This window comes from Drosophila novamexicana, unplaced genomic scaffold (genome assembly GCF_003285875.2).
Source record: "Drosophila novamexicana strain 15010-1031.04,08,12 unplaced genomic scaffold, DnovRS2.1 tig00000193-arrow-pilon, whole genome shotgun sequence".
Taxonomy (NCBI): domain Eukaryota; kingdom Metazoa; phylum Arthropoda; class Insecta; order Diptera; family Drosophilidae; genus Drosophila; species Drosophila novamexicana.
In genome coordinates, this window is record NW_020824787.1 from 532,730 (window position 1) to 546,737 (window position 14,008).

The 14,008-nt window shown below is 38.1% G+C and overlaps 1 protein-coding gene across 1 annotated transcript; it reads left to right on the forward strand.

Annotated features, from left to right (window-relative positions):
* The first annotated feature begins 2,889 nt into the window (after positions 1-2,889).
* On the forward strand, positions 2,890-14,008 carry LOC115759084. The gene is made up of 3 exons (XM_030699916.1): positions 2,890-3,132; positions 8,789-8,974; positions 13,272-14,008. Exons 1-3 carry the CDS (start codon positions 3,063-3,065, stop codon positions 13,487-13,489), a joined length of 474 nt encoding a protein of 157 aa, XP_030555776.1. The 5' UTR covers positions 2,890-3,062; the 3' UTR covers positions 13,490-14,008.

Below are 14,008 nucleotides of genomic sequence, written 5' to 3' on the forward strand. Positions count from 1 at the left end.
TTGTTTGGAAGCGCAGCTTGAGATATTGCTACCTCATGACATCATAGGCTGATCTTGATCAAAGCTTTAATTTCTTAATTATTTCAACTTTAACTAGCTCCGCTTCCGTTGTGTAAGTCACATTATTTGAGATAAGTTTACAACGTGGCCAAAATAGCTTAGCTGAGATTTGAGCAGAGTTATAAAACTGTTTACCCCATAATTAAGCAGGGTTCATTATTTACATAAGCTAGCGTAACCAACTTCAAAGTTAATTGCACCTAAATGGAAGTACTTGTTGTCGTTGGAACAGTTGCTGGACTTAAATTCTTGTCGAAACCGAACAGATATGCGGATACAGGTAGTATAAGTCTTGCAAGCCTAGCCTAGTTTTAGCTAGTAATTAACTAGATTCCATTTAATTAGCTTCAGCAAACGACCAACCATTCAACATAAGCCACAACTAGATCCAAGAATATGGCCCTAAAACATAAATAATAGCTGAGCCATAATTATTTTCTAATTTGTATTTGTATGCAGCTGTCAAGTCGGGGCTTTGCTGGAATACCGAATCCACCGAAGGACAACTAACGACGCCTCGTTGTCCTGCTAAGCACATTACGCATAGTCCCAAGCCCCGCGAAAGCTAGATAGATATCGGTCTATGGCCATCTAGGAACAGCCTTCCCTTGTGTTTGGAATTTGTGCGTTGTCATGTGCTCGGGGCGTATTTTGCTTTGGACTTGCTTGGATTTGAGGAGTGTTCGATGAACCTACTAGCTAATTTGATTGATTCCATGTAAATGTGGGGGTAGGGACACCAATATTTTTGTTGTGGCTTGAGCTAAGTCTGAGGTTTTTCTTAGAAGTAAGTACTTTTATGCATACGCCCATTTGACTGTATTTGCCCAGGTTATTGGCTGCTCAACAATTATTTGGTTGGGCATTGAACTGGCCTAGACGAACAAGAATAACAATCGTCAATTTCCAAAACAAAAATTCATATTATTAATATTTCAAAACATCATTGTGATACTTAGCTAGATTATAAATAAAATATCTAAATATATAAAAAGAAATGCTTTGGTCTAGTCATAAATATATAAACTGTGTATGTTTTTCGAAATGTTTAAATGTTTTCTAATTTATGATGTTTTGAACGCTTAGAATGTTTTTAAAGAAATATGCCAAGTATTTCGAAAAGTTGTTTATGTTCAAGAGTTTAAATGAGCTCTAAATAATTGTTCTCTCCAAACTGCTTTCATATTAATTTTGTTTACTATTTTTTCTCTGTCCCGTTTAATGATACTCATAATCCAAATGGCACGTGCTTAACCGCATTTGCTGTCTTCTTCAATTGCTTCAGCTTAATGGGTTTAATATCAAGCCAGAGATATTAAGCACAGTCATATAACTTATAAGTCAATGTACTCCGTGTCAGAAATAGTCAATGTAGTCCCTACTCGTAAAGTTCCCGTTGCGAGAACATAAAAGCAAAACAATAAAAGACAAATCTCCATGCCATAGAAAACGCATAAAATATTTGCAACAAATTTAAGCAGAGATTGAACCACTTTTCTGGTCGGGTGTCCTCTCCCAGCGAGTGGCTGCGTCCATGCCGCAAAGTGCCAACATTGCATTTCCTTATCAAAAGTCCCCGCTTGATTAGATGGCGACAGACTCGCAGTTAGCATTCAATTGCAACTGGCGACAAACTGACAAACTGACAAAACGACAAACTGACAAACCGACAAACGGCGACTGTCATCAAGCGTAAATGGTGCAGGAAAACGCAATGGCTTCGCGCACAGTGGGACCAGTGCTGGCAAAACTATATGTCAAATGTAGAATATGTTTTTCTTTCCAATCGGAATATTTTTTTATTCGTTTTTAATTATGATACGCAATACAATTTATATTATTGCTCTTAAATAGTAGTATTATTTATTTATAAAACTATAAAAATACGTCTAAGATATCATCTTTTCTACATTTTCAGTCTTATTTTATATTTAATGGATATTTTAGGCGATAAAAGGTTACAGATATAAAGATTAAAGTTTGATTTTGTATGTACCCTACTATAGAAGGCGAGATTCACAATCAGGACAGCTGTCATGTGTAACTAAAAAGGAATTTTTTCAAGAAATTTATTATATTGTTCTTAAAAGGACAAGTAAAAAGCCATCAAATTGATTATAAAGGAATAATCTTGTAACTCTCGGTAAAGTAAGGATTGACATGTTTTTTGTTTTATTATTCCACATTATTATTACACATTCTGCCAGAGTGTACATCGTCAGAAGAATCCCCAGCTTAGAGCCATTCTCCGGCTTAAGCGCGGATCACTTCTATCAACAAAAATGTATAATTATAATTTTATCATTTAACGTCTTTATTGTTTATCCATTAGCAGTGCATTTGAGTCCACTGTGCGGCATATGAAACTGCAAGTGTTTTTGTGGCAACCATTAGAAGAGCGGGCCAAAGACAAGTGCTTAACCAGCTCCCGGCCCAAACCCATATAAATAAAAAACTTCAATATAAAATCCAGCGACACTTCAACTGCGCTCCATGCGTATCTTCGCCTGCCTGCATTCTATCCCTCTGCCCCGCTCTCCATCTTAAATTCTCGCTCAGTTTTGTGTTTCAATTTGTTAGGTTCAATCTGGCTGCAGTTCTGCGTGTAGTGCGATTGAAACGTAGCTGATTGAACGATCTGCTGTCTCGCTCTCGCTCTTGCTAGTTCATTTTCGTTTGTGCTTTGCGTTCGTTCGTTTTGTTATTGGTTCGTTTTGTTGTTGATTTCTGCTGCTGCTGGTGCTGCTGCCGCTGCTGCTCTCTGCTGGCTGCGACTTGTGGCGCTTTTTCGTGTTCAGTTTCGATTCAGTTCGCATTCAGTTTGTCAACTCGTCGCATGCGTATGCCGCGACCTTACGAAATATTCGAATTTTTTGAAATACAACGAAATCGCAGTGCAAAGTGAAGAGCTGTGTGTAAATATAAATTTAAAGAAATTCTTACACAACAGTTGACAACAAGTTGCTGCCCACATTAACAACAAGTTGTTAACCCTATCTGCCATGTCGCCCTACACTTCCTGCTCCGTGCTGCTGCTGGGATTGCTCTCCCTTGCGCTGAGCCTGGATGCAGGTGGGTGTTCAGCTTCTGTGCGTGCACTCGCATGAGTTTTCCTGCTAATTAAGTGTGTGCACGCGTTGAGTGGTGCGGTCTTATGGGCTCGGGTTCATCGAACCAAAATGGGGGAAACAACAGAAATACATTTATTTAAGAAAGTAATGCAAATAATATCAGGGTTAATTCCATATCAATTGTCATTCTTTTTAGATCCTATTTGTTAATTTTCCAGAGATACTTGACGTATACTTAATGTGCCCCCTCAGCAACCCACATAAATGAAGCTCTATTATATTGTGATAATCAATCAATTTCCTTGTTGACCCCAATTGATAAGCCGCAGCTGGCATTGTCTGGCATTATCAATGCTATTGTTAAGATGCACTCATCTCGGACAGCTTTCAGCCTCCAATAATGACGTTCAATGCGCTCTTGATTGCCTGCCGTCACAGGGGCGTATACTTAACGTTTTGTGTGAAGCGCCTGCAATGGATTACTTCATGATTTATTTATATTTATGCACTTGTCGGCTATTCTATTTATTTATACATAAAACACCGACAGATTGCACACAGCTAGCGCGCCGCTTGAAAAAATATTTTCACAACCTTTAAAATTGATGAATTTTTTCATAAGACATAAATATAGCACATTGAATGAGGCTAACTTTTAGATACACACACAGACACATACACATGGATAAGCGCTGTGCCATTTTCTTCACTCTTAACACGAGCCACATTAAATGAACAGCACCGCATTTTCCGGGCTACAAACTAGAAAACTGGGGAGCTTCAATTGATTAAAGTGCATAATAAATGGTGGCATTTAATTGAATCGAAACGTTTAGAAATAAAAAACAAGATAAATGGGTTGTCCAGCAAAACTGAAGGAGTCTAGTTTTTAATTGCTTAAAAAATAGCCAAAGATGTGCATTGAGTGAGATAAAATAATTTTCAAAATAAATTTTCTTGGTGAGCAAATAGCAAACGAATGCCGTTTAAACGACATCTGAGGATTTTGTGTGTTATTAAAGTATAAAAATGTAGTTAAATAGTTACCCAAAGGATTAAACTGTCAAAATGTTTCACAAACATATCCCTTCTTAATTAACAGTTACACCTAACAGCTAAGGAACGTCCCTTTTCTGCAAATTTAAGATTACATCCTTTTTAGACTAAGATTTAGGTCTGAGAGTTAAGTGAGGAGCAATGCGATGCTGAGCTTGGTAAAGATATTTTGCAAACAACATTTTTCGATACAGCAGCTAATTTTTGGTCAGATTCTTTCTATTGTGCTTTGAGATAGAGTTGTGTTATATTGTTCATATCATATATATTATATTCTCTTGATTGCTTTGTGATATACTAGAAATGCTCACTATATAGATAGAAGGAGTGAAAGACCTAAGCTGAGAGACTAGAAACAGAAAAAGAAGCAAAGAAAATGACGGACGGACAAGAGTATATCGACTTGAAAGACATGAGTGTATCGAATGGGCTGTTGATATTGATCAAGCTAAAACACAATCTATGTATTAGAAATTTCATTTCAACATTATACAACACTTTACAGGGTGAGAACAAGTCTGGCAAATATTGCAAATATGTAACCCACTTACTCCAAATTTGTAGCTTCTAAATAAAATAATGAGGCTCTTGTTAGGTAGAAAATTTATGTATTTATATTTTATTTATATATATATTTGGAATACTTCATTTAAATATTGTTCATGTTGTTTGAGCTTAGGTGTAGTTCACTTAACTATTAATAGACTAAACTTCAACTTTTGTAAACATACTCTTGATGGAATCTTTTTGGCGCCTTGTAGATAGGCCTTGTTTTAGCTTGTAACTTCGCGATGTCGTCATATCTTCAATTGGAAGTTGATGTGTGTCTACGTTATTTTGTTGTTTTGTAAGTTTTATGGGCGTGTGCTTCTGTTCTGGACACATTGTCAGCAATTTTGTTTTTATTGTGTCCACTCGCAACTTTGGAGCACGCACCTCCATTAAATTGTGGACACTGACAGTTTCAGTCTGGCCTTTTGCAACCTTGTTTTCGTATTGTTTTTTATTTTCATTTTGTTTTTTCTGGGGGCCTTAACTAATTGTTTATATTTTGTCGCACCCATTTCCCAATTTTAGCAGCAAAGAAAAATAGAAAACTGCGCCAAATAATTGCATTTTTGAATGAAACAAGTCGAATTGCGTTTATTAAGTTGTTTACTTTTATAATAGGCATTTCATTTGGTTTGCTGGTGATCTCAAATGTTAGTCAGGGTAAATAATTAACAAAAATTTTAAAAATTAATTATACATTAGTGTGCTAAAGAGAAGTTCCATAATTAAAGCAATTCACATGCAAATTGCTTAACTGACTAAGCGCAACTATTTATCATTTGACATGCATGTCACTGGGGTTTATTGTAATTTGCCTGAGATACAATCGGAGCAATCATTATACTGCAAAACCAACCCTGAAATCCCTCAAAACCAACACACACCCAAAAGACCGAAAGCATGACAAAATGTCATCATTTTAATGTGCTACGTGTAAGTCATTAAATAATTTTACAACATTGCAATGGAATCTTTCGTGCACACCCTGTACTCTCTAAATGGTTATAAAGGGTATACTAAATCTATGCCTACTTATGTAACTGGCAATAGGTGACATATTGGTCCAAAAACAAAGCTCTGTAGCATGTTATAGAGCCCTTGATGTTTGCAAGTTTTATAGAGTGCCGATAGTAGAGAATGCAATTTTGCTGGGTATCTTCTAGTCGAGCACTGTAGATGTCATTATTCCCAAATGTTATGCTCTTATTTGTGCGCGTGTATTTAGATTTTCAATGAGCTGGGCGCGTTTTAATGGGTGTGGATATTTAGCTTTCTGATCAATCTACAAGATATATGTAAACAAATGTTAATATTCGCCTTCCATTCGAGCTAAACCCTCTGTAAATAGCTAAACCCCTCGCATTCCAGCACATTTCCATATAATGCACGTCTAATTATTCAAGCATTTGGGCCAAATGCGGAATTATTTGAAAAATGTTCGAGAAGTCGTCGCAATTGTCGTTGGCAGTTTTCAGTTGAACGAACTTTGATTGCATGTCTGTAAATACAAACTTTCTACCCCCTGCCTTTACCCTGTAAGTCGGCACCTAACTGGCACCTCTTTCTAAGGTTTAGGTCCACACTCGTAAGTTGTCGATTTTATGGCTTAGATATGGTGCCGTTTGTCAGCGACTTTGCCGGGCTCTGCCGTTTTTTGGGCGGGAGCCAGATTGCTGATAATCAACACGTTTTTTAAAGCTTTTCAGATACATAAACTTTTCAACTTCAGTTACAATTGCAACCCCAGCTCTAACTCGAAGTAAATCCCCGCTCAACTGAGTCAAGCTAATGCGAAAATTGCATGTGAACTTTACTATGTGTGTAGGGTGTGTGTGTGTGTGTGTGTGTGTGTGTGTGTGTGGGAAAGTCGCAGGCCCAAGTTTTAGTTTATTATTGCTGACTTTTGCATAAGTCGTTGATATAAAGTTACAGTGCCTCAAAGTGCATTCAACCCGGCTTATAACATAGGCGCGCCCCATTTTACTTAGGCGAAACCCAGGAAAATTGCTATAAAATTGTGAGTTTCTGCGGCTGTTTAAATGAAATGTGCTTGTGAAGTGCGGACTATAATTGCCTTATCAAGCGACAGTTGGATATGAGTATTTTTCGACTTTTTTGTACAAACCTAACAGCAGGTCTTGTTTTAATGTATTTGGCAAATAAATGCTTGGAATAAGCTCCGATAGAATTTAACTTTTGTATTAACTTTTGAGACTAAGATAATAGTTATTTTGATATGCTTCTTAGATCTTGGAATTTGAATAGGGAAAACGGTTGATAAAATTATAATTTTTGTTTTATTTAATTTTCAGTTTTTGAATGTATATATAAAAGTCCTACTCCCATAATATTTACCCACATATGATCAGTAGGCAGTCTGAGATTTTATCAGACCATCTACTATTTATTTTTGTGTCACAATAAGTAGATCATATTTTTTTATTTTTTCTTGCGTTTCGTAATGTATGCCCATGTAACCTTTTACTTTTCAAACGCATATCTTTGGGTAATCGAACTGCAACATACTTATATAAATGTAAGAAACTACTTAAGCACACACACACACACACACACACACACACACTGGTAAAGTGATGTGTGTAACCATTTTTGGGTCGCTGTTTGGAACTGCCAAAACATTTGGCATAAACGCGCGCACAATATCAATTTTCATGTTGCATACAATTACAGTCATTACCATTAGTAAACTGCCACCGCAACTGCGCGCGCACTGTTACACGCATATAAACAATTTGGCCAACGATCTGACAATTCAGATGTCAATTAATTTCAATATATTGTAAATGATAATAATTTCTAAGCAATGCAAAATGAAGTCCGAATAGGTTTCTTGATTTTATTGTATTTTTTATTCAAATACGCAAAATTGTAATGTTTATGTCTGTTGTTTATGGCCAAATGCGGTTAAAGCCAATAGAAGACTGTGGCCAAAAACACGTTTCGAGTGCGTTCAGCACAGTTTGCTCAGTTGGGTATAGGCCAGGCCGGGCCGAGCCGAGCCGAGCCGGGCCAGGCTATTTGCTGTTTATCTAAGCTTTCATTTAAACGCACCTCAAAGTGTTGGTTAAGTGCATTTAACCTGAACGTTAACGTTTGACGTTTAAATTGGCCCCACAAACGGGTTTTTATTGTCGTCGTCGTCAACATCAATATCAACATCAACATTAACATCCGCTGCCGTCCAGAGCAAACCCGGACAGACTCCGATGAAAAATTATCTCAATGCCATTTTAGAACAGAGCTGAGCTCAGTTAAGTCTAGCGACTTTTGCAGTTCCAAAATAAAATGTTTAATAATTATTCAACACGCTCTTTGGCCAAATCGTGGGCATAAACAACGCCAAGAGCCGAAAGTTTTGACACTTTTATAAGGCAGTTCTCCAATCGACTGTCCCATAAATAACTCAGCCAAAAGGCTCCCGTGTCTAATTAATTTTAGCTGCAACATTTTTCAAAAGCCGCCGCCAACGGCTAACGGCCAACTACAAATCGCAGCAGGCATCTCGCCTCGTGGCCCATTATTTATGCACTTGCTATCAAAATCATCGCTTGATTGCAATTTAGAGCGAAAACTACTCACTTAGTTTATGGATTATCTAAACGGGGATATACACACGCACACACACATCTCAGCATTTCAATTAACAAAATTCTACAACGCTTCGTAATGTGTACTCTGATAACATATAATTGCGTTCCAGCTGTGGCACCTGACTTGAATGGAATATGTCTCTAATTGTACCTAGTTGGGTTGCATCACTCTCCCCATATTATGACACATATAATAAAGGGCTTATTGCCTTGAATTGAATTCAAAATTTGAATTAGTTCATACTTTTTATATTAATGGAGTGTTGTACATTTATGAATTGAATGTCTACGAATAATAATATACACTATGTTATTATTATATTAATAATCATATATTGTTAGTCTGTCTGTCTAGTTCATTAGTTCGCTGTTTAGTTAAAATGAATATTTAAATAATTTGAAAAACACCCATAATAAGAACATTTTCAAATATTGCAGCCTCTGGAGTTCTACGTTGCTGGCGCTGTTCCACAGATGTCTCCAATGGCGAATTCTGCAATGATCCCTTCCAGTCGGACAGCATCTCGGAGCAGCAGCGTTACTGGAGCTATGTCAACTGCACCTACTCGGTGGGCGTTAAGTCGGTGAATGCGCGGCCCGTCTGCAAGAAGCTCGTGCAGGAAGGTAAGCAACAAGCCAGCAGACACCCAGCACAGATCAGAGATAAGCAATTATTCAGCAATGCCCGTTGGACTGTCAATTGCGGCATTGTTGTGGTGAGTGCGGGGACCCACCGGTGGCTCACACCCGCGAGGCTGCCGCCTGTTGTTGGCTGCCACAAAGCGTCAAACAAGATTGAGATTTATTGGCCTGACAGAGTCGGCAGCAGCAAGTGCGGCATACAAATCCACAGAGGCAGCCGCAACGAAACAATTGCTCAGCGTTTGCGATCGCGTTCCCTGCTGCAGCTGCTGCTGCTGCTGCTGCTGCTGCTGAGCGTTGACGGGGCGGGGCGTGGCTGCACAAGTGCTGGCGACACTTGGCCCAAGCCGGGCAGGCCAGGCCAAGCCATGCCAGGCCAGCTGCATGCGCCGCTAATTTACGGCAAATTTATGTGGCGATGTGGCGAGCACACAAAATAAAATAAAAAGGAGAGGGAGAAAAACCAACGCCAACACACGCGGCGTATGAGTGATATTCGTGTTGCAGTCGTCGATCTTTGGCTGTGCCGGCGGCTCTGGCTGCAGCTTTGGCATTTTTGTTAGTTTTTTATTGTTCAGCCTGCGGCGAGTGCAAATTGTGCCGCTTGTTGGCATTTGCATTTGACAAGCAACAACAGCAGCAACAGCAACAAACCAACAACAAACACAAAAGTGCACATAAAAAAGGCGAGCAAAATGAAATTCAATTTTCGTACGCTGCTCAATTTGCCAAACGTTGCGTATCGCTGCATTTCTATCTCATTTAAATATCTGTGGACAGTTTTTTGATTTCAATTTTGATAACAGCAGCCAAAGAATCCACCCATTTGTTTATTTCCATTTCCGTTTTAATTGTTTACCTGTTATTATTCACATAAATAATACACAACGGACTTATATTGCTTGTGCTTGATATTATTATGTGATTAACAAAAAAGTTATTCACTTTAAAGTTACTTAAATTTTGGCTTTTATTATAGCATAATTAAATTATGCACATCAAGATTTTAAATCTGTCTAAATGATAGTATAGTAAACTTTTTGTTTTTTATATTTGTTTTTAGTAAATTCAAAATAAAATATAATGGCAAATAATAATAGATTATTTATGTTTAGAATTTTTATTTTTAGTGCAGGAATTACTTATTGTAGGATGCATGTGTGTCCCCTGGCAATTTATTCCAAAATATTGCTCTAAGCAAATATTTTAAAAACAAATTTTTGTATAAAAGAAAGTATATTTATAGTATAAATGCAATTCTAGATGAGTTCCTTAGCTAAATAAAATGGTTATGAGCAGACAGTTAGAAACTTAATAGTTTTTAAATAAAAAGGATTCTTTAAGGACTTTTACAAAGGCTCAATGCGCGCACAATTTATATGGCACTTCCACACTTTTTATTTTATCTCCATTTATTTTAAACTAGTTTAAAGGTTGTGTATACATAATTATTCGTTGTTTTCTATATTCATACACATACATAAAAATCTAGAGTCATTTTTGACCAAGAGATTAGCCGATTATTTTAAGACTCATCTTACTAAGCTGGCATATTTTATTTGCTGGATATTTAATTATTGCTTGCCTTTATTAGCGCTAGTTTTATTAGAATCAGTTGCGTCTTCTAATTTCCTCTATTGCATATTACGTGACCTTCATCTTGATTTTCCCGGACTTTTTTCAAGCACAAACGTCAAATTAAAATTCGCTAATTAAAAATCGCAACAAACTGTTGCACATAACTAATCTCCAACGATTGGCATATGATCAAGTGCCCGGCTTGGAGCAGGCCAATTTCTTATGGCCAATTAATGAACACCATTAAATTTTTGCAATCAAGCGTCTACAAATTGGCGCTGCGAATATTTGCAAAGATTTGCGGCTGGCAATTAAAATTGCAAGCGGCAAATCTCAACTGCGGCTCGGTCTCCAAATGAGCAGCGAGATGCGAGTACATAATATACGAATAAACTATGCTTGCAAAAATAAAACAAACAAACAAAAAATTATATATAAATTAATTAAGTTGTTGCACAGCGTGAAGCGCTCAATTACGGCAATGACCAGGGAGTGGAGAGGCAGAGCCAGTCGCTGAGGCAGAGGCAGAGGCAGAGCCAGAGCCAGAATGCTAGCCAAATGTCTGAGAAAAATGCAACTAGGCGATGCAGCAGTTGTTGTTGTAGTTGTTGTTATTATTTTTACTGCTGCTGCTGCTGCGTCTACTGCTCAATTTATATGCCGTTAAATTAATTGCTTATGAAGTTTGGGCCGACGAGTGGCTGAGTTTTTGGCAAATGTCAAATTAAAAATGTATTCCATAATTCCATAAAAATAACAGCCAAGCCAAGCAATTAGCTATTTGCGTTGTGTGTGTGTGCGTGTGTGAGTGTGTGTGTGAGTGTGCGTTGCATTTTAGTTGTCACTGTGCGTCACTGTGCAAATATTTTGCAACTTGTTGCATTTTGGCTAACCGAAAAGTTGTCGCCGACTTTTTGCCTATTTTTGGCCAATTGCGTTGCGTATTTTTTTGTTCCTTTTTTTATTTGATTTTTTTTTTATCTGCTGCTCTCTCGATTTTGTTACTGTGAAAAATGTTGCCAACACACATTTCGACCAATAAATAATTAAATTAATTAAAATTTAAATTTATGACACAATGCAACATTGCCAACTTGGTTTCAAGTCGCGCACGCGGCGTATACGCAATTTTTTGAGTTTCTCCTTTTGTTGTCATTGTCGTTGTTGTTGTTATTTTTCCGCTCTGACAATTTTCTTTGGGCTCTGCAGCTGACAACTGCATTCTGTGTGCCTTGTTTGATGCCGCGGCCGTGATAAGGCGACAATTGTCAACAATTTTATTAGAGGCTTGTACTCAGATGTCGAGCCCCCTTCGCAACTGCCCCTGCTCCCTCTCTGCTACACACACACACACGCTCTCTCTCTCTCTCTCTCTCTCTCTCGCTCTCCCTGACTTACGCACTTTGTGTGCTATCTCGCTTGCAACTGCTTCTTGGAGCCAATCACAAAAATGGTCAACGCGCACCTTTTTGAGCCGCTTTTAAAGTTTTACTTCATTTTATTGCGATTTATTTTGGTTGATTTTGTTTTATATCGTTTCTTGATTTTTGTGTTTTTCTTGTTGTGTTCTGTTTGCGAAACACACACACATATACACACGCAATGAGAAAACGCAATTTGTTGTGCATTTTTTCTGGTTTTCATTTGCCGTTTCGCTGATTGCAAATTGTCTCGTTTTGCTGAGACCCGCGTTCATTTTGGCAGTGTATGTTGCGGCCAGCTCTAGACATAGTTGCAGGCCTCATTTTCAGTTGGCGTTTTTGCTGGCCCAGTCGGGCCTAGCCTGGCCGAGTCGAGCCGAGCCGAGCAAGACCGGGCCTGGCAAACGCTGGTCGCAAGCAAGCCTTGAACCCATTTTCGCCAGTGGTCTGTTTGCCGTTCAGCCAGTTTAAGCTACAATTCTATAACAGTGTATTATTGTCTAAGGTTTTTCCCAATTCACAGAGCTTTCACATACAGATAACTCATCTACAAGACACCTTTCTTTGTGGTAGTCAGACAGCAGCTCAGCTTTAACACGCTCACCAATACTCGCGCAACGATCAATGTTTTCGGCAGAGGCTTTCCTCCTTAACAGGCAGATTAATGAAAATTTAACTGAAATGCAGATTGCAACTGTCATTATAAAAGTAGTCTAATTACGTTAAATTCTCTTTTCAACAGCAACAAATTTAGGATAGTTTCAGCTAAGCTAAAATCGTGTTCGAACGTCTGCATAAGGGAACATATGGAAATGAATCAAATGCGGCTTGCAGTAATCGAACTAATAACATTCAGTTTGTAAGATAGTTTAGCAAAATCTGAAACTATTAAGAAAAACATGGGGATAACATAGTTAACAGTAGACACGTGTACACTAAGGGGACTACATTTTATTTAAAACTGTGGGATTTTTGTTTACTATTTATCTATTTAAAAACTTAGGCAATTGCATCAGCTGCACTTACCTCACAGCTTGACTATTTGGCAGGCAGCCATTAGCCAGCACCTGATCGACGATTTGGACGACATTTGAAATGACATTTTTGAGATAAGTCAAACCGAACGGACGCAGTATATGGAAACGCGAAGCCCACGCAAAAACAGCGCGGCACATAAATTAAATTCAATGTGCAACATTTTTCTCACTGTGGATATATTAATTAAAAAATAGTTTGCCAGCAAATATTTAAAGTTTATTATGGCGTTCGTTTCATTGCAGTCTATGGCAAGCGGGTCATATCGCGCTCCTGCTTCTACGAGGATGTGGACGATGCGCCGGACAAGTGCGCCATGGACACGACCTCATCCTACATCAAGACCGTTTATTGCCGCACTTGCACCACCGATGGCTGCAACTCGGCTGGAGGACTCTCCGGTTTGGTGGGGCTACTAGTGCTGCCCCTGCTCGCCGCACTGAGGCAGCAGCTATGCAAATGAGTTAATGACTGGCAAAATTCAGCCGTGGGTGGAGACTGCACACTTAATTGCATGAAGCAAATGCAAAAATGAATTTAAAGCGTTGAAATTCCTTTCGCCTAGTTAAGTCGCGTTTTTTTCGACATATCTTTCAGACTTTTACTCACACTACGAAATTCTCTTATAAAGATTCAAGTAATGCACTAAATTTCAGCACCCAATTGCTGGCAGTCACACTTCGCTATAAATATATCATAAAATTACCATATATATGTTATACAGACTATACAAAATCTTAAATGTAAATGTTATGTAGCTGTAGAACATTCAAAGGTTTCCACTTGGTCAGTCTTAAGCAATCAATAAATTATAGTTAAACGGTCGCATATTCTACTTGCACGCCAATTGGGTAACACACATTTGATTGATTACACACACACATACCAACACACACTCACACACACAGACATCTTTACATATATAGGCCTTTGTAATATTGTATTACTTATTGTAAATGTAATCGAAGCACTTTTTTATGGT

What these genes read in the sequence shown, in the direction of transcription:
- LOC115759084 (XM_030699916.1), top strand. Translation starts at nt 3,063, where the DNA reads ATGTCGCCCTACACTTCCTGCTCCGTGCTGCTGCTGGGATTGCTCTCC. An exon ending in TGCGCTGAGCCTGGATGCAG is followed by an intron (nt 3,133 to 8,788) that starts GTGGGTGTTCAG and finishes CAAATATTGCAG; the next exon opens with CCTCTGGAGTTCTACGTTGC. An exon ending in CAAGAAGCTCGTGCAGGAAG is followed by an intron (nt 8,975 to 13,271) that starts GTAAGCAACAAG and finishes GTTTCATTGCAG; the next exon opens with TCTATGGCAAGCGGGTCATA.